General features: G+C 46.5%; 1 protein-coding gene across 1 annotated transcript; it reads right to left on the reverse strand.

Annotated features, from left to right (window-relative positions):
- Position 1: 1 nt before the first annotated feature.
- On the reverse strand, positions 2–10,846 carry LOC126034198 (cytochrome P450 2W1-like). The gene is made up of 9 exons (XM_049791644.1): positions 10,291–10,846; positions 7,203–7,365; positions 5,764–5,913; positions 5,496–5,653; positions 3,403–3,573; positions 2,212–2,353; positions 1,723–1,907; positions 959–1,100; positions 2–442 (listed from the first exon to the last, which is right to left on the reverse strand). The coding sequence occupies exons 1-9, from the start codon at positions 10,471–10,473 to the stop codon at positions 255–257; spliced, it is 1,482 nt and encodes a 493-aa protein (XP_049647601.1). The 5' UTR covers positions 10,474–10,846; the 3' UTR covers positions 2–254.
- Positions 10,847–20,450: the final 9,604 nt, after the last annotated feature.

Consider the following 20,450-nt stretch of genomic DNA (forward strand, 5'->3'; position numbering starts at 1 on the left):
GTAACTTTCTTATGTTTTGTATTTGATGTGTAAAATAGTGGCTGTCCTGTCATGTATCTGGCTGGAATTTTCCAGGTAACCTTACCCACCAGCCCTCCTCTGCTTCTTAGAAAAATACTTGTTCAACAGGTATTTTAAGCATATAGCCAGTACTTGCAAGGCTTTGAGTAAGAAGGCACTACCTGTCTCTAGTGTGTCTGCTAGGCTCTGTACGAAACTACTACGTGGCTTTGTCTCAGTTCAGAGCCTTGGCCTCACTGGCGTAGCACAGCACAGACACACTGTGGATGGGGTCTCATGGTGAATCCAGCCTCCGCGGTTGTGTCCAGCTCAGATTCTTTGACCCCAGGTGGAGGCTTAAAAGTAAATTTCTGGATCAAGCCTGTGAAGAAGATGAAGAGTTCCATCGTAGCAAGACTTTCTCCGATGCAGTTTCTCCGCCCTGCAATGCCAAAAGCATGGCTGTTGGTGGAATGATTGGGTAAGTGGCAGCTCAACCCAACACCTCTTGCCTGCTACTTGGTAGCAATAGGGTGAAGGACAGTATAGGCCTCAGAAATGCAAAATAGCATAGCGTGATATTCAGCAGCCGTCACTATTGGTCTCCTACAGGCATCTGAACAGAGATGTTTCACTCCAAGCCTGCAAGGAATTCATCTGGGACACCCTGGAAACCAGCCTTTCCAAGGCAGAGGGAACATTGAACTCTTGCTTGAAGGTGTTGAATCTTTTGTAGGTCCCAGTGGTGCCATTAAACACCCGGGCCTGGTGTGCCTCCCGGTGTGGGCTGAGGGGCTTTCTGCAAGTCATCAAAACCCAGGGCAGGCATTTCTAAACCATCCCCACCACTGATGTCTGGGTTGTTCCCAACAGAGTCTCGGATCCTGCCACTTGGCCAATATCTTCTGAGGGGCACTGGGAACTCAGTGCCCTGTGCGGGATCAAACAATTTCATTACCTGTGGAGAAGGGCAGGAACGCTTTCCTCTTTACAAAGTTCCCATCCACATCAAGGAAATGGCTGGGGTTGAATTCATCTGGTGTCTCCCATTGCGTTTTATCCAGCAGCACGGAGGTGAGCAGAGGAATCACTGTTGTTCCCTGCAGCACAACCACGCTCTGCTTTAGCATGTGTGGATGTAGCAAACTTCTGGCTTTGCCCATTCAGCCACCTAACCGTTCCTCCCTTTGGGCTGCGTCTGCAAACAAACTTCTATCTCTGAAGAACTAACTTCTGGACTTGCACATGACCAAATGACCCTTAGTTAGCGTGGCTACCCAGTTCACTGGAATTACTGACTAATATGCAATTAAACAACAATGGTTGTTGGCTGTTCCTGAGTTACGAAGCAGAAGAAAGACGTGGGCCAGGCTTCCTTCCTGCCCAGCTGCTCTGCGCTTGCCTTAAGACGGCAACGAGACAATGCCGTGGGACTTTAGAGGCAGAAGTGCTCTGCAGGGAATGAATGGCAATGGAGAGTGGAGAGGATAAGGAACAGACTCCAGATCACAAAGACTGAGCTATGGGAAATGGGAAGTTGTGCGCGTAACGCTAAAGTCACACTGACATCAGCGTGAGCACAGAGGAGACGGGCGATTAGGGAACTGGCTCTTCCCCACCAAAAGCCCTGTGCTTCAAGCTCCCCCACTCCTTGTGACATTTTGCCCTGTGGGTCACTGGTGTGCTGCACCCCTCTCTCTTGGTCTGGAGAGCAGCAAGTACCTTGGGGATGAAGTAGCCTTTAAAGTGGGTGTCAACAGAGGTGCACCGCGGAACATGGGGCAGGAGGGTGACAAATCTCTGCACCTCGTGGATCACCGCATTGGTAAATGGCATTTTTTTCCGGTCCTCATATGTAGGCAAGCAGCCAGGGCCAAGAACTCGCTCAATCTCTGCGTGCACCTTTTCTGCAGGGCAAAGGAAAGGCACAAAGTGAGTTTCCCTCAGTGGCAAAGCACCTCCAGATCCCAACTCATGCTGACTGTTAGGAGGTTGCCCAGCCCCTGGGAGCAGAGAGAGAAAAAACCCTCAGATCCTTCGGTCCTGAGTGGCAGCATACAATGCTTGGACAGAGGTGGACAGGTCCCAGGTGCTCAGATTTTGGATGCATGAGAGGCTACGAAGATTTTACAGGTGAGCATCACTTATGAAGTCACTGCAGAGCACTTCTGTACCCTATGTAAGAAAAGCAAAACCATAAAGGTGTCCTACTTTGAATCTCTGGGTACTTCATCAGCAGCAGGACGGCCCATTGCAATGTTGTAGATGTTGTCTCAGTGCCAGCCATGAGCAGGTCGAGCGCAGAGGCCAATATATTTGCATCATGAAAAAGTGTATTGCTTTTATTTTGCTCCTTTAGGGAAATAAAAAGAAAAAAACCCACTGCTGTTAGCACGGAAAGAGAGAACTAGGACAGGTAACCTAGTCTTCAGAGACATTACAGTGGGATGCATGTGAATTACTAGCGCCAAGATGCACCGTGTTGACATACATTACAGAAATCCTTCAGTTTCCAGCAGAAAAATTTTCACACTTGAGATTTTGTCCCCAAAAAATGAGCTCACTGGACAGGTTCACTGATTTTCCAATACCACATGACATTTATCTGCTCTGGGCAGTCGTTATCTGATCGACTCAGGACTTCCAGCCCCTGCCCGTGGATTCTGAGAAGCTGGAAAAATTGATGAGAGGTGCAGGACAGTGCCTTCCCAAGCCGGGGAGCTGGGGTTTGCCCAGGTGCGTGCCAGGCCCTCCAGGAGCCGCGGGACAACCCAGGACACCACTGGCACATCAACTCCGCCGTCTCTGCTTCACGCTGCTGATGGGAAACGCTTTGCCTGTTCCTGCCTGCAACAGCCGAGGCGCTCGCACAAGGCGTCAAGCCCAAGAACCCGTCCTGCCCACCGCCCGCCTCAAGTACGTGGATGCAAACGCTTGGAGAAAAAGGGCAAATACAGACTAGTCCCTCCTTTCTATCCCTCCCACACTATCATTCCTGTTGGTAAATCCACTACGTGGGAGCTGGTGATGCGTTTGCACAAACATCACAGGAACTTGTGCATCTCTGCAGCTGGGAATGTGTTGCCTCTTCCCAAGCCCGTAGGGAGGGATGCGTCTGCCTGGAGTGTGTTGGAAAAATGACATTAGCTCTCTCTCCCCAGCAAGGAAGGGACTGTAGCTGACACCTGAGGACAAGTTTTAGACATACACGTGATACAGTCTGCTTAATTTTTTCTTGCTTTTCCTTCAGTATGCTCTATTTAACATATTAAAATAGGAGGATGTTTACCCCAAATTTAAATATTTTTATATAGACTATAGTAGAACATGTTCATTAGACAGGCAACACAGAGAATCTCTGTATAAGATACTGCACTAGGAATCGTCGTATTGTTAAAATACCTCTTGTTTGAATACCAATGCATCAATGTAGCTCCTCAGGTTGTTTTCATTAATACTTTCTTTGCTTTCCTTGATGCACTTCTTTAAGATCACACACACCTCTTCTACTTTTTTCAGTATCATCTTGTGAGGTTTGAGGAGAAATCCAAGGAATGGGTAGAAATTAAATAACTAAAAAGTAAAAAAGGAAAAAAAAAATCACAGAAAAAAAATTTAATTCACCCATTACCTTGTAAAACTCAAGCATCATAATGAAGAAGTCATTTATGTGAAGAACCAAATGACATGTCATTGGAGTCTCTCTTTTTTGGTAAATAAAAAGTTTTAATGTATAAAAATGCCTCCTCTTATTAAAAATTCTCTACAGAAATGAATGGAGCCTATCAGACTTGTCTAGACAGAGCCTATAAACATGAATTAAAAAAAAATACAATTAAGGGAAAGTGATAGTAAACTCATGAAACAATGAAATTACATTTTTAAAGAGGCAATAAAGCAAAAAGATAAAGCATTACGCATTACGCAATGAAAATTCCAAATGTTTAGCAAGCCAAAATACTTACGTTTTAAAGTTGTTAGATCATCATTTTTAACTTTCACATGAATTATAAATCAATTACACTCAGTTCTCAGCATCGTTAAATTTCACAGCACAATAAACAGTTGCATTTTATGTGCAGGGGGGTTACTTACACCATTTCTCAATGTTATAAATAAACTGGCTGCAGAATAAGATCCACAAATCTCTTGCTTGTGCTAACTGGTTATAATTTTTGCTGTTTTCTGCAAAAACTAAAAAATAAATTCATCGACATCTTCTTTTTTAAAACAGCTTTTTGAATGACTCTTTCAATAGTACCTTAAGTAACTAATATTCTATTCCTTGTGGTGGAGGATTAAGTTTAACAAGAGCTCTTGGCTCAAATGAGAGCTTCTTAGCTGGAATGCTCTTTTTATGAAGCTCCATTGAGCAGGTATTGATTTAGTGCCACGACAGGAGGTATGAGAGGTCCGTATATAATGTCTGCAGCTCTGTACTTGGTACTACTACTCTGTAATTTCACTAGTTTAAGAAACTGTAGCAAGAGACGAAAACCTAGTAACCCCCAAATACACAAGCAATTGCCCCTAAGGCAAGAGGTTACTTTTGGGATGTTCACACAGCATCCAGCAGGAAATAACTGGAATGAGCGTGGCTCTTTTTCTTTGTACATCCACAAATAAAGTCAGTATTTCAATAGTTTTATCACTGGTGTGTTTCTAAAGAAAGAAACTCTGGCCATGCCTTCCAAGGGGGACCTGATTCCCTCCTGTCTCTGCCACTTGAGCCTTGTTTGAACTGAAATTACTAGGGAGTTGAACATGCTGGCATTTTGTGTTTTATTACGGGTACTGCTGGAAAAATACTGACAAAACAAAAAAAAAAAAAAAACACCTCCAAACCCAGGAAAGTTCAGAATCTTTCTGAACTCTTCGCCAACACTGCTACAAACATTTTTTAGACAGACTCCAGGAACATTTTCCTGCAGTTGCTGTGAAACACCAAAGACAGAAAGTTGCCCAGATCCCAGTCCCATATTAGGGTCTGTTTCCTCACGGGAGACTACAATTTGCCATAAAATGTAAAGTTTGCTACATAAAGTGACTAAAAATAATAACGTAAAGGGCAGCATCAATAGCACTTCTGTGGATTTCCATTAATGCTCCTGGATACTGCCTACCCCAAGTCCCACCGTGCTGGAAACCTCCGTTATTGCACTTTCTGGCTATAGAAGAATCAAGCACATCCCTTCTGCTGGCACGGTCACATCAGCACCTCAGCCCAGTGCCACCACATGATGTTGGACCTCCTTCACAGGCGGAGTTCATGAAGGAAGAAAAACCCAAAACAAAGAATCTTGTCCATGCCCATGGTGGGGGGAATTGGATTAGATGATCTTTAAAGCTCCCTTCCAACCCAAACCACTCTATGATTCTATGAATCTTGTTTCAGTAACCTAAAGAGTCTCCAAAACCATCCAGCAATAGTAAATTGGGTTGACCTACCAACGCTGATGAGATACCGGAGCATCTCAGCACAGAGGGTAACTTACATGCAAGAAGGGAGAGCCAAGAAGGTGCATAACTTCATCTATGAGTCTTAACAGAGTGAGAAACGTTGGGTCTTCATAATCAAACCTTCTCCCAAAGAGAATAGCAAAGGTGATGTTGGTGGGAGCCATATTCAAAAATCGTAATCGGAAAGGTCCACCTAGAAATGAACAAAGTCATAACTGTATTGGTCATTTCTGGAGCAACCCAGAGGTCTTCACAGCGGCTTTGTAAAGTAGCATGAAACACCCGCTGCCACCTGCAGCTCACCTTTAAAGGATTTGATCAACTCAATGAGAAACTGAAGCTCCTCGAGCATCATTTCTTCTCCAAGACGCTTCCCCATGCCAAGATCCCGCATGGTGGCTATGGTGAACCGCCGTGTCGTCTTCCAGAGCTCTTGAGAAGAAAAGAACACACCTACGGAGGGATTGCATGCCCTGTTTGCTGAGGCGGTATGAGATTTTCTCAGAAACACCAAAAGCACAGCTGGGGAGTGCAGGTATTTTGCAACCTGGAGGATCCTGCTGGGGAGAGGACTGGGGGGCTTTGTGGGGGGCTGGCTTGGGAAAGTACTGCCCCAGGTAGGTTCAGGAGGCCAGCAGGCGATATTTTAAACAGTTGGGTGCTGTTCACACCAAAGCTCCAGGTTTGCCTTGTTTATAGCTTTGTGTTTTTGCAGCCACGCAGAGTAAAAAGCTCCATGCATGTTATTTGTCTCAGGCTGACTTGTTTCTCCTTAGAAAAAACGAACCAGCTGTTTCAGAGAGCAAGGCTAGGAGCAGACGACACCACTCTGTCCCTGTCATGAACAGGACAAATGATTTTACTGAACAACTTTCATTGTAGAGGTTGAACTGTATACTGTGCAGGGGGACAAGGAGGGGTAGCAGGGAGGTACCTTTGCTTACAGCTTGGGTATACCCCCCCAGCTGGCTAACCCACCGGCCAAAAAAAGTGCTCAGCCAAGAGGGCACGGAGGCGTTTGGGTACAATTCAGAAGATCCCCCCCCCAGGAGGGCTTCCAGGGCCAAACGTAGCCTACATCTTCATACGGTGGTTGGGAAAGTAGCGTAGTGTACCCTTCCTCACACTGGGCCTCACTCTTAAAAACAAGATTAAAAAAACCCCCACACGCTGTATGCATTATATACATATTAGGTCATCAAATCTTTTCCTTTCAGCCCTGGATTATTCCCTTCATTGTTTTTCAATGTCTAGTCTTGGGCAATATATTACTTTTTAGCATGCAATTCAGAAACATGCCAAAAATCTGTTTACAGAAATAATTGTTTGAGGTACAAACAGCCCGTGCTATTGCACTTTTGCCAGTTCTTGCAGTCTTCATCATGAGTCATGCGTGATCCACGCTTTGTCTGAACTCCCAGTAACTGTAGAAAAGAGATTGCATAAGGACCTCAGCCTTCACATTGTGAAAAATAATTTCCTTCCCTCTGCGCTGCAAAAAAAAAACCCTTGAAATGTGACCCAAGTGCCACTAAAAGCAAAAAACTGATAAGGCAAATAGGAAGATCCCCAGAAGTGTTTTTCTTAAGAAAACAAATGACTACCCCCAAGCCCCATAAAATGTAGCCTTCGACAATAAGGACACAGATCAAGACTCTTAAGTACTGGTGCAATTGAAACAACGCATTTGAGAAACAGCAGAGCAAGCACGTCCTTATCTTTTCAACCTGCCACCAAAGTACCGTTTCCACGCTGGATGTGATAGAATATGGGTATAGCTGGTCTGTCCGCAAACACATCCGCCGTGTTCAGTAGGACTTCATTTACTGCCTCGTAACCAGTGAGCACCACCACCTTCTGAAAACCCAAACGGACGGTGAACACGGGGCCATATTTCTCTGAAAGCTGGAAGGAAAGAAAAATCAGAGCATGGAAGCCATCAGCGGGAGCAGTACGTCCTGCTGGGGTGGCTGAAGAGTTGCCTGCCCTCGTCCTTCTGGGGCCAGAAGGGATGGAGGGATGCCAGAGATAAAGCCCTGAGACGCTTAAATGAAAAAGGAATCAAAGCAAATAAAGACTGGTCTGTTTAACCCAACAGCTTCCATAAAACTACTGTTATTCTGAGCTGGTTGGACTCAGGTTCCAGTGGGTTAAAAAGGCAGAAAGTAACAAGACACTTTGGACACCATGAGCAGCATAAAAGCATCACTGAGATCTGCCAGGCAGCTACCGAGCAGCACTGGTTGGGCAGGCTGTAACGCTCCGGTCCTCATACCACAAGAGGATGGAAGAGCAGAGGTGGCCTTATTTATTATTGTCCTGGTTTCGGCTGGGATAGAGTTCATTTTCTTTCTAGTAGCTGGTATAGTGCTATGTTTTGGATTTAGTATGAGAAAAATGTCGATAACACACTGTGTCTTCAGTTGTTGCTAAGTAGCGTTTATACCAAGTCAAGGATTTTTCAGCTTCTGATGCCCAGCCAACAAGAAGGCTGGAGGGGCACAAGAAGTTGGGAGGGGGCACAGCCGGGGCAGCTGACCCAAAGTGGCCAAAGGGGTATCCCATACCATGTGATGTCATGCCCAGTATATAAACTGGGGGGAAGGGCTGGCTGGGGACCACTCCTCAGGAACTGACATGGCATCAGTTGGTGAGTGGTGAGCAGCTGCATTGTGCATCACTTCATCACTTGTCTTGTATATTGTGATTCTATTGTTATTATTATTGTCATTTTATTATTATTATCATTACTATTTTTTTAGTTTCTGTCCTATTAAACTGTCTTTTTCTCAACCCACGAGTTTTACTTTTTTTTTTTTTCCAATTCTCTACCCCATCCCACTGGGTAGGGGGAAGTGAGCGAGCGGCTGCGTGGTACTTAGATGCTGGCTGGGGTTAAACCACGGCAATTATAAAAAGTTAAATAAAAGCTTTGTTGTAATTAATGCAAAGAGGTATATAATATGATTCACCAAGGATGGACACATGAAGGCATAAGAAACCATTGCTCTTTCAACTTGCCTTAGAAAATTACAATACCACACTCTACTTTTTATTTCTGCTATACCGCAGTGTTCAAGCCACTGCACAGCAGGACTTTATAGTGCGATGCGAGATAGTGGGTAGCAGGAGCTCTCTGGAGGCTCACAAACACGGTCCTGCCAGGCCTTACAAGGAATTAAGGCTTGACTGAGAGCAACAGAGTTGAAACTGCATAAAGCTATGGTGAGATCAACCCTGGCGTCCCATAAAAGGAGACCGGTTCTGGCAATGTAAAGCAGAGGAGGGTCCAAAGCTTAGCAACCCCTGCTGCTGTACCAAAGCAAACAGGTAGCCCTGGCAGAGTCTAATCTGTGCTTCAGCAATATAGCCAGACTTGTTTTATTTATGAAAAAAAAAAAAAAAAAAAAATAGTTCACAGGACACTGATTTCAATCATTTGTTCAAAATAATGTTTTGGTTGCTGCATCATCTACCGTGCAACTTTCATGGGGAAATCCCTTAGGGATTCTCCTTTGGGGGAGGATTTTCTACTCCAGGTCACTTGTTTGCTAGTACCTTAAAAGACTTCTGGCAAGTCAGGCGTGAGATCATTATTGCAGTTCCACAAGCTCAGTAGAAAATCTCCCCCTACCCATAGCTGACTGCAAAGGGCAGAGGACAGCAAGAGGGTCCCCCAGGCTGCAGCTGTAGCCCCCTTTCCTGGTTGTTTTCAGCAGTAGATCCCTTTCCCAGTTGGCTTCTTGATCCTATAGTTCAATGGGGGAAAGAAGGCATCGGTCTGGCCCATGTGCCCAATACCTTCCCCCAAGTCTGTGTTTCACTAGGGCGCTCTCACCTTGTTCCCAGGTCCTCAGGTCACCTCCTTTCCAGCCTCTGCTTTGCTTATTCTTCCCAGTATGTCCATGTCCCACCACAAAACCCCTTGTCCCCCCCACCCTCCTCGGCAGAAAAATTTCTGGTCTTGCCAGAAACAGGAACCACAGCCCAAACCACTTCCCAGCTCCCAAGCTCTGGCTGTTGAGCCCACTGTGAGCTGGCTGGGGTTAGATGAAGACGCATTTCCACAGGCATCTCCGAGGCCCCTCGCATGGCACGGTGATGGGAATGAGACAGGGAAAGCCAGCTCCTCTCCCTAACCTAGTGCTAAGAAGGTCAGAGGGCTGCTGGCGACCTGATGTTAAAAGGCTTGGTGTAAGGTCCAGGATAGTCACACACATGTCCTGACATGGGGAATGCCCGCTGAGCCACATTTTGGCTCTGAGAGACTAAATACATTGAGACTTTCTCCTTTTTTCTGGAAGACAGATGTGAGGCAACTGTGATTCCTACAGAGAACCTTGTCTTGCGTAAGTCCAAGTCATTCACTGTTTCAAATGATTTCTCCTACATTTCTTCTTCGGGCTTTGCTACATTAATTCCCATTCTCATGAAAAACTGGCAACACAAGTAAGAAATACAAGCTATTTTGGCAACCACAATTAAGCATCCATCTTTCAATTTGGCTACATGGACACTCAAATATTTTAAAGTATTTCACAACACAAGGAAGATGCCAAAACTAAGGTCCATCGGTCTGATCTGATGCGGATCCTTGTAGTTTTCAATGTGTGAGTAGTTCTCATGTAAGCGCTGCTCATATTTAACATCACCCTTTGCAGAGTTGGGGTTTAACAGTTTCCTTGGTCATTCTGAAACCTTTAAAACACCACAGTTTTTTAAGAATGCACTTGGCACTGAAAATTATCTCAGAACTCTCACCAGAGGAGAATTTTAAATAGGTACATGCTGAAGTTCAACACCCTAGAAACAAAGGACACTTGTTCTTACCTTCATTAGTGACTTGTCTTGCCTTCTGATATCCAGCAAATGCAGGTTGCCAATGATCGGAAGAGGAAACGGACCGGGAGGCAAATTTAAAGCTGGCTGCTTAAAAACTTTTAAAACATAGAGTGCAGCTGATAAAAGCAATGCGCACACCCCACAGATGAAGAGGGCTGTGAAGGCAGCCATATTTTGGTGGAGCTTGCCTTTCTGGAAAGCCACCGAGACACCTTTATTAGAATGCTCGCATTATCTCATTATATTTATTCAGAGTAAATGATGTCAGGGCTTTTGCTGCGCTTTGCACAATCTTCCCCTCCACCCCCAGCTCTCCACAAAAATTGGAATTTATGTCTGCAGAAGGCAAAGTCCAAGCACAACTGGTGGAGGTGCAGGATTGCAGGTTCCCTGCCGAGTGCAGCAGGGCAGGTTTGCTTCATTTCCAAAGCCTAGCTCAGATTCTTCTGCCTGCAATAATTTCCCAGAACCTGAGAGTCCTATATCTGCTTTACTATGAGGCATCGATCATGAAAGTTCTCTTAAGATTTCCACTTCATCTCTCTCACATCTAAATTCTTCTTTGAACACAGACAGCTATTTACTTTCTGCCTTCTAGCTCTTTACCTTACAAATGCTGATGCCCAAATAATCCTTCAGGGCAGACAAGCGTTGCTCATCCCGTGGTACAGCGAAGGAGAAGCAGGTCCTGCAGGTGAAGAGACTTGCACCAGGCCATGCGTGAAGTTCGGTGGACAGCCTCTTCCCTCCTCTTCCACCTTCTAGTGTCCTTGCAGTGAAGCATTTTCTCCCAGTGAAGGGAAACAGAACTGGGCAATCTTCACATGCAGAAAAATCAGGACCCATTTGTTGCCTCTGGAGATTGGGAGCTCTGTCGCTTATCTCTGTGCTCTTCCTATTTATTGACACTTTGAATCTGGGCTGTCCTAAAGACATACGTAGTATGCAGACAGAAAGCTGCTCCTTATGTCAGGGTAGCCCTATAACCTGGCTTGAATGATTCGCCAGCCCAGTGTAAAACACCTAACAAGGCACTCGAACAGTTCTTGCTCTTCCTTATTGCAGGCTACGGTAGAGAAAGCTCAATAAAATGCAGAGTTGCTGACCTCTTGGTTTTTTCCCCATCAGAGGCCGGTGAAAAACTAATTCACTGCTGCAAACTCCAAAGGTGTAATTCAGTGTCATGCCCCCCTCTTTCACGAGTGGGTCTTTTAGTGAGGGGCATTTCTTCCTGCTGCCCATCCAGTGTCAACTGGTACCACTTTCGCTCTATACACAACAAAAGGGATATAAAAACCATGACTTGGAGCGCTGGATCATTGAATCAATATGAATGTGGAAGGCTTTGTAAAAGATCTGCTGTTCCCCCTGGTTTCTGGCAATGTCTAAGAGAGTGAGACCTGTCAGAGACATTAGTGGAAACACGCATCACTTTTGTAAAACTACCCTGATCTCACAAATTATGCAACAGGTAGGAAAAGAGCATTTGATATCTTTTTTTTTTTTTTTTTTTTTAGCCCTTTTAGATCACAAGGATTTCGTACTGCTCCATACTGTGGTATGAGATGGTATCAGCCTTGAGGATGCTTTGGGACTGTTCCAAGATGCTCAATGTTCACAACTACACTGGACACAACGCTCATTCAAACCTGGACTCTGCCATCCCTCTTGGGCGAGCCACGGACTGACTGGAGAGGACATGATCTCAGCTCATACCCAGTCCTCTCTCAAGCCCGGGAACCGTCCAACCATCCCAAACCCGCTTGCTTTACAAACAACAGCATCTGTGGTAAGAGCAGGAGACGGGGAGTCTGGATACGCGCCTTGCTTGGACAATGAGTTGTCTATGTGGCTGTGAGGAGCCCAGCGCAGGGCTGTGTCCCGGGACGGCCCCGGGATGTGTCAGGGCTGGGCTGTGAATGCAGCCATTGTGCCCAAACCCCGCTCCCCTGGGGCTGACTCAGCTCCTACCCCTTCCCTGTAGTCATTTCTGGGAGATCTTTGGGGCTCCGTGCAGAAAGGAGGTAAGCAGGACATGGTGTAGGAATGGCATCGTCTCACACCGTAAGAATTAGCAAAAGCTAGAGGCAGAGAGATGTCACTCTGACACTGAAAATGTCTTTCTGATTCCCAAAGAGAAGGGAGCAAGGAAGCAATCAGCCCACCTCTCCACGCACACCCGGCTCTCTGCCCTCAGCCTGCCCAGCGGGAGGAGAGGTTACTCATTACCTGCTGGGTGAAGCAACCCGTGAAAGAGGCAAAGCTGGGGAAAGATAACAGCATCTTAGATGGCCTACAAAAACATTTTCACCGAAGAGATTTAAGTTAAAAATTAAAATGAAAATTAATCTTTATCTAGGAGTAAATGATCTCTCTGAAGAAAAAAAAAATCAAAACTTCCCCAGTCAGGGCAGGGTCATGTCACAAGTGACAGGAGAAATTACAGAGAGAGAAGCACAGAAAGAAAAGCCCTTACACAAGTGCCCAACACTGAACCACCCACGGATTTCTAGCTGGGAAAGAAAGTAATTCCTCGGGCTGTGTATAATTATTTGGAGGTCGAGCCTTTCCAAATCAGCCGCTCCTGGGCAAAGAGGACTAGAGAGCAGAAACCAAGGTCTCCTTCCCTTCACCTGCCCTTGGAGCCAGCAACAGGCAGGCAGGGTTAAAATTCAGACTGTAATAATGACCATTTCTGGATGTATCCTACTGTAACTTTGCATAGCAAGGGGCCTCGGGAACAGCACACTGCTTGACCCTGCTCCTGCAGGAATCGGAGAGAGAACCTTCAAAATCTTGCACTGTGGTATTCAGGACTACATTTATCAGGTGGATAAACCTGTCCCCCGGAGCATCACCCGGCCGTTTTGAGAAGCACCGTGTTATTCACCAGCACGCACAGCGGTCGCACGGAGCGTGTCGGGATGTGCTCTCCCACCCTGCAGCGAAGTCCCTGTCACACACAACTGCGTCCCCAGCCTTTCCCGTAGGTGGGCAGCACTGACGAATTAATGTCCCTTCTGGGCATTTAGTGGTAGGAAAGAGTTTAATTTCTGCTTTGGAGAAAAAGACCTCAGTCCCAAGCCAGGCCGCCCATTTCTTTGACTCTGGAACATTTTTCGAGGTGATTACAATGAAATAACCTCGCAGCAGAGGCGAATGCTCCGTTCCCTCCCCTGGCACAGTTGGCAGCTCCAGTCTGGAGCTGCTTTACCTGATGAGCGCTGGGCCGAGACATTTAGTCTCTCCAGGGGCCAGCCTGGCAGAAACTCTGCTCTCAGACCTTTCACTCTTTTCTGAGGCTTCGGGGTTTGCTCTTCGCCATCACACTGGGCTCCTCCTTCCCCAGCATCACTGGCAAACCCAGCTGCAGCACATTTTAAAGCAGATTTGCCATGCTTTTGAAATTCTCCCTCCCTGGCCTTCTCATCCCATCTGCCCATTCTCTGATCCTTGAAGCTTCGATCCCAGGTTTTAGCCGGTGCTTAATGATGCACAAACGCGACATGGTTAAGATAAATACTTTTTCGCTCCTCTCTTCCTGCACGAAGATTTCAGCTTCTCCCCCTCCCTTTTCTCTCTGAAAAAAACTTTGCTTCCCGCCCTGACCTGCTCCCTGATGGTACCCGTGGGCAGCCCTGCCCTGCCTGCACGACGTTTACCTGCGCAGAAAGCTCTGCACGGCTGAGCCTGTGCCTGGGTGGCAAAGCCACGTTGCCGTCCCCAGCACCGTGGGAACAGCCACCTCTGCTGCCCGCATCGCCCCGTTCCAGCCTGGGACGATCCTCACGCGACCGCTGCCTTCCTGGCATCGACAGAGCCCGAAACTGGCGGTTCTTCCAAAGCAAACGTGAAATCACGGGCAGGCAAAGCCTCCCACCTCCACAGCCCTGCGTTGCTACACACCGAACAAAAGCCAAGATAAAAAGGTCAGGTCTCCAGGTTGGGTTTTTCAGGTTGCGACCTTGAAAACACCATTCCCTCTCTCGGTGAGCGGGCTTTGCCTCCCCATCCCCACCTCCACGCAGCCCCCCTCAAGCGAACACGAGAGCGCCGGGGGGAGCCGTGCCCTGGGAAGCCGGTGGGATCAGCGGGAAGCTGCAGGACCCGCGGGGAGGGCAGGTCAGCCGGGAAGGAGCCAGCGACCCTCCGGCGTGGGTGGCCTCGGCGGCGCTTTCTCTGCTCCGCAGCCGCAGCTTGGAGGCGGCCACGGGGAAAAAAAACCTAAGCCCTTCTCCATTTATTTTTCTTGCGAGCTGTGTTTTAAATGTTACCCTGAATGGCCCTTTGAAGCAGCACGAGCTGCCTCAGACCTTTCTCTTCAGCTAATTAACACGTGCCGACAGCCGTGACAGCCTGGCGCGGCCCCGCGCGAGCTCTGGCCCAAACCCCACGGCCCAAACCCCTCCACGCCTTGCGCAGCCAAAATGCTGTCGACCCTGAAACCAGCAAGCGCCTTCAAGTCATTAATCCCTGCGCAGGCTTTGTCTTCCAGGTTGGAGCCGCCTACCGTGAAGTTGTGTCTCATAACAGAGCTCGGGGGCACCGGCTCTTGCTGGGTTTGGAGAGGTTTGGGGTTTTCTGTTCAGAGCTGGAGGCCAGGCATTTGTCAGAGGAGGGTTAAAGTGCTTAAATGGTGTTAAGTGGGATACGGGCTTCTGCGGTCCTGTGTAGATTGTCTTTTAAAAAGCCCCATCGTATTTCTCAGTTCCTGGGGTCCATCACTCATTGCAGGGATGATAGTTGCTCTCCAGCGGCAGCACTTCACCCTTCACTTGAATGTGAAGTGCACTCCAGCTAAAGAAATGCCATTATCCCTGGTTTATAGAAGGAAAATCCAGATGGAAAAGAAAAAAGATTAGTTCAAAGGCCGCGTGAGACAGTGATGAGCAGAATTGCAATCATTGCTAACAGGCATACCAAAAAGGGCAACACAGTAAACGTGCCCCCAGCAGATAAGGAAGTAACTCAATCTATCACAATTTGGATATTTTATCACCCATGGAGCACTTGAAATGTACATGACTTGCAGTTGCAAAATCCAGCCTGTAGTTTTAATCCTGTAGTCTCAGCAGTAGTAATACTGAGAAACGAGCCCATCTCCGTTCGAGAGCCATTTTAAATGAACCCAGACCTCTTCTGGAAGCACTTTAGGGATTTGCAAATTGTGGGGTTCAGGGATGCTAACATATCGCCGCATTGCATCACCAGCCAAAGGGGTACCATGCTCCTTTTGAGGTTACAGATTAATATTTAATCCAGTCAGTAATTTTAACTTAAAACGTAGTAGTATTACCTGGTGAGCTTAAGAGCATGGACGGTTACCAACCTGCAGTAAGTGAATGAGGCGCTTGCCCATTTTAAAGAAGGATTGCAGCGCTAGCCAGCTTCATTTCCCTCTAGCTAGTGATTCTTCAGGAACCAGGCAAAAAATCCTTAAGAGGTTTGCTCCATAAACCATTAGCCAGTAAAAGTCTAATTAGGTCAGAGACATATGGTCTTGAACCAGTAAAAAATTCATTGGTGGCTACAATGTTATTAACCTCACGAAATGTGGATGTATTTCAGAAGCTGCTGGCTGAGCATTGAAAATTGCGTCACGTTCAGTATTCATCAGTGAAACTTTTGCTCTCCTAAGCCAGCAAAAAAAGGAAAAGGCAACAGTTTTGCTAATGAAAACTGCTTTTTTCTTGCTATCACGCCAACTATGAGCATGAAAGGAAAAGGCAACAGTTTTGCTAATGAAAACTGCTTTTTTCTTGCTATCATGCCAACTATGAGCATGAAAGGAAAAGGCAACAGTTTTGCTAATGAAACTGCTTTTTTCTTGCCATCATGCCAACTGTGAGCATGAAGATGACACAAAAGACCTTTTCTGAACCAGTTTTTCTCAGCCTTTAAAAGTCTTGGAGCTCCAAAGCCTTAGTGAAACAGGAGATGATGGGAAGTGAAACCAGTAGTCAGCACACGTTATGCATTGCAATTCTATAGTTACGATAATGTAAATCTAGTTGTTGTAATAAAAACTTCTAAGTCACTGCGAAGTATTTGCACGCATTCTCCCTTTTATAAAGAAGACCCCACTGTAACCTCAAAAAAAAAAAAAAAAAATTGCAAGAAGAAATTCCGAGGTCGTTATCTCAGCTCTTGACTGACCTCACAGACAAAGCTGGGCACATCTCCGCAGGTTGGCCGGGCTATTACCCCAGACCTGTGAACCATGAGGTGTCACTCCCACATCACCACCATGTCCCCGCTCTCCGGGCAGGTGAGTGACCTGCAAGAAGCACCACTGGGTCCCAGAACTCGTTAGATCAAGGAGCTTCCTAATTCCAGAGAACAGGGGATGTCCTCAGCTTGCCACCATGGTTTAAAATTCATCTCACTTACTTTGGGCTTCTGCTGAGCGGAAAGGGATTCAGAAGGAGCTAAGGTCTGGGATGACATGTCTTAGGGAAGATGCATCAACTTCACCAAGGCCAACTCTTGTCCCTCTGACATCAGCTGAATTTTACCATTAGTTTATATTCCAGCCTGCCATTAACAACAGCAGGAATTTGGGGCACGCTGCAGCGGGGCTCAACGCCCTACACAGGCTCCAATAACACCCCCTTTCTCTTCCAGGTGTCCCAGATGTGTCCATAATCGCTCTGTGCGGCATTCACGGTTTTGCTGGACACAAGGGTGAATCGCACGCTGCTGTCACCGGCCCCACGGGGGATTTCTGAACCAGTGCAGCTACATCTCACACCCTACTCATAGGAAGACGTGAGCAAGAGTCAGACAGGCTGAATTTAGCCCTAATTTGCAGAGTTACGGCCCTGTAATGAGCACAGGGAAGTGTCTTTAAAAGGAGACTGCTTTCTAATTGCTTCTTAAAAAAGCCTGTAACGTGGACTCTCTTTGGCATGACTCAGGGCTACATTTCTAAATCCAGTTTCTCCCATGAAGTTTACCCTGGCTGTTTGGTTGGGTTGCATCCACATGCTATTTTTACTTTGTGATCATGAAGCCTGTTTACAGCATAGAGGAACAATATGGGAACAGAAATAAAGCTGGGACAAACCCAAAGGAATGAGACCAGTAATGGTATTGCCAGCATCTCTGGCTTGAAGAGCAAGAGGCCCTCCAGCTGTGCAGTATCTCAGTGAGACTCAACTCACTACTCCCTTCTGGTTATGTATTTCAAACCTCAGTTGGGTTTGATTTACCCATCATCTGCAAACTTAATACCAAACAGTTAAAATGCCTGCATGTCCTTAAGCTGCCAGCTTCATATCTGCAGTACATTATAAGAGAGAGTATTTTCTAGAATACAAAAGCTGAGGGACCGACTGTCACAACAGTATCACTTTTGGCTTCCTTAAATACGGTAATCAAAGTATTTTGAACAGTAGCCTACAGCTACTGAATACTTTTCTGTCTCAAAATAGACACAAGCCTCCTCCCACCTTCTGCCATGAGCTTTTTGGTCACTCTGAGGTTTCGGTGGTTCAGTCCAGTTTTCTTTGCTATATTCAGTGAGCGCAGCCCATCTGGTTGCTGAATCTTTGATCCACGCACTACCAGCTTATGCTGTGAAGCACAGAGTCAAAAGGACACAAAGTGTTAGCGGGGAAGGTCTGAAAAAGGAAATATTTTCTATATTTGCATTTACATTTTTAATATAGTCATGTTGTCTAGAGGCCAGATTTGGGGAATGGAAACCAGGAGCCTGGTTTCTATTTTCAGCACAGCCACTGATTGCTCTGGGTTGCTGGCAAATCTTTTAATCTCTTTCCCTCTGTTTTTCCCTTCTGTAATAAAGGGATGATCAGACCTCCCCAGCTATGCCTTGTGTGGCAGCATCCTCTGATGAAACACAGCAAGGACAAAGCATTAATAATCATTCCATATAGAAAAGGCAAGAGGTCGCAGGTATTTAAGTACAGTTTAGCTATTCAGTGCTCCTTTATGCATGCACCATGCCTTGATGTTAATAGAAGTTACATATTAATACGGAATGGAAAAGTAGGCCCTTCAGGGCACAAAAATAACCATATCCAGAGCACCACTGAATAAATACAATATAAAGATGAAATCACTCCAAATACCGAACAAATTGAAAGGCAAGGAGATATTAAACAGGAAAACCAAAGTCACCCAGCCCTCCTCCCAGCTGGCATCTAACTGCCCTCAACACAAAAACGTGGATGAAAAGGAGCGTCAGGTACCCGGAGGGGACGCTACAAGTGGTCCCGCAAATGGTTCAGTGTTCCCAGTCCTCCGCTTCTTTACGCCTCTGGCATCTTTCTGAGAAGATATCAAGGGGACGGGTAAAGGACTGAGGTCCCTAGCTGCGATAAAGCAAAGCATGCGCTCAGTCTCCCGTGGAATCGACCCCGTAGATTACGCCATCAGCCCATGCCTGCATCCTCCACGCCTGCCACATTGCCGCTTGTCCTTTCCTCCCACAGAACTACCCCAGGGCTCCTTCCACGCAGCCGTCCCGCGCTGCCAGGTACCAAACCCCCTTTCTGGGCTGCTCCGCGAAGCCGCTGCCTTTTGGATCCCTGCAAGCTGGTCACGGCTGGGTTACGGCTACCTGGGATCTGCCAGATCTTCTCAGTCCCCCGCCTGCTTAATGCCCACTGCTGCACCTATGGCCAGATGTTACCCTCCCCATCCCTCTGTGTGAACGCTCTCTCGCATGAAGGATCTCCGACGCTGCTGTCAGGACCAGGGGATGAGCAAAGCCCGGCTGTTCCTACCAGCTAAGCCACCTTTGCTCATTTTGTTTACATGAGCAGCTGCACTGGCAGATTTGGGGGAGGATTGGGGGGGGATCTTGGTGATGAGCAGTCTGCAGCAGAGATCCACCGGACCACCGCAGCTGCAGGAGGGTGTGTCTTTAAATCCTTGAGCATCCTCCCGTCTATTCCTTCGGTCCAGTTATTAAAATTATTTCCAAAAAATCAGCGTTGCACGACGCTGTGCAACAGGCAAGCTGTTTATTCTTTGCACAGCGTCTTGGAGCATGCTGAAATAACATGCATATGCTTTTGGGGCAGAGACCAGCATTTATTTTAGGAGGTGCTTTAGGATCAAGACAGTCACCGCTAGCTCGTCGCCTTTACTGTTCAGGATTATTGGACCACAAGTGACCTTTCAGATTCTTAAGACTTGGATTACGAAGGGCTTTATATACTAAGCCTAATGACTTGAATTATAGCCTTAGCATCCTGACAATCAGAACAGGACTATAAGCATTTTACTTTCTTCTATCCACAAAACAGCTTGGGCTGGATTTTGAATCCATTTCAAGGGTATGTCAAACCAGTGCCCATCATAATGATCTAGCCGAGTTGCAAGAGAGATAAGATGACCTATGTAAAGGTCATGTCTGAGAGAAAGCAGGATTTTCTAGGTAAGCCAGCTGAGACATCTGTCTTCCTTCCTCTGAGACAATTATTTTATCATTTCCAAATATTAAAAAATCGCTCTGAAACGCTACCGCACATTTTAATCCGTGAGGCTGCACTAACAGGACACAGTATTTTGTCATTTTCAAACCTCTGCAGCAAATAACTTCGTGGGACCGATAATTATCTTCCTGTAACTGGCTGAACTGGAAATACCTTTCAGCTCTCTCTCTCTCAAAAAAAAAAAAGAAAAATACAAGTATCAGCAATTTACATGGCACCTGATATCAAGGCATGCATGCTGTAGTTGCCATTTTCAATCACCGTTCACACAGTTCAACATTCCAGTGAAATTTGCTTCCAGTCTAAAATGCCCGAAGCTTGTGTTCTCCGTTACCTGCGTTGAGTTGCCCTTTGCCAGGACCAGTGCTGGAGCCCACAGAGGATCCTCCGAAGCGTTCCTGCAGACAATTCAAACCACCAGTGGCTTACAGCTGTATAGCAGGTCAAAAGTTTAATTTGACCATTAAAGCAATTTTATGAGGTATACAAGACCCACAGCCACAGCAATGATGCAAATAAAGGTTGATTGATACATTCTGCTGGCTGAAACGCCGTTCTATGAACAAGCGAGAGGAACATCAGCACAAGTAAAGCAGAAAAGCGTGCAAGACGTGCTGTTTGCAGAAGGACTGCATTTGTCACATTCCCTTCGTTCTTCTCGCGAAGCAGCAACCATCTGTAACA

The sequence above is a fragment of the Accipiter gentilis genome, chromosome 33, assembly GCF_929443795.1.
Source record: "Accipiter gentilis chromosome 33, bAccGen1.1, whole genome shotgun sequence".
Classification (NCBI taxonomy): domain Eukaryota; kingdom Metazoa; phylum Chordata; class Aves; order Accipitriformes; family Accipitridae; genus Astur; species Astur gentilis.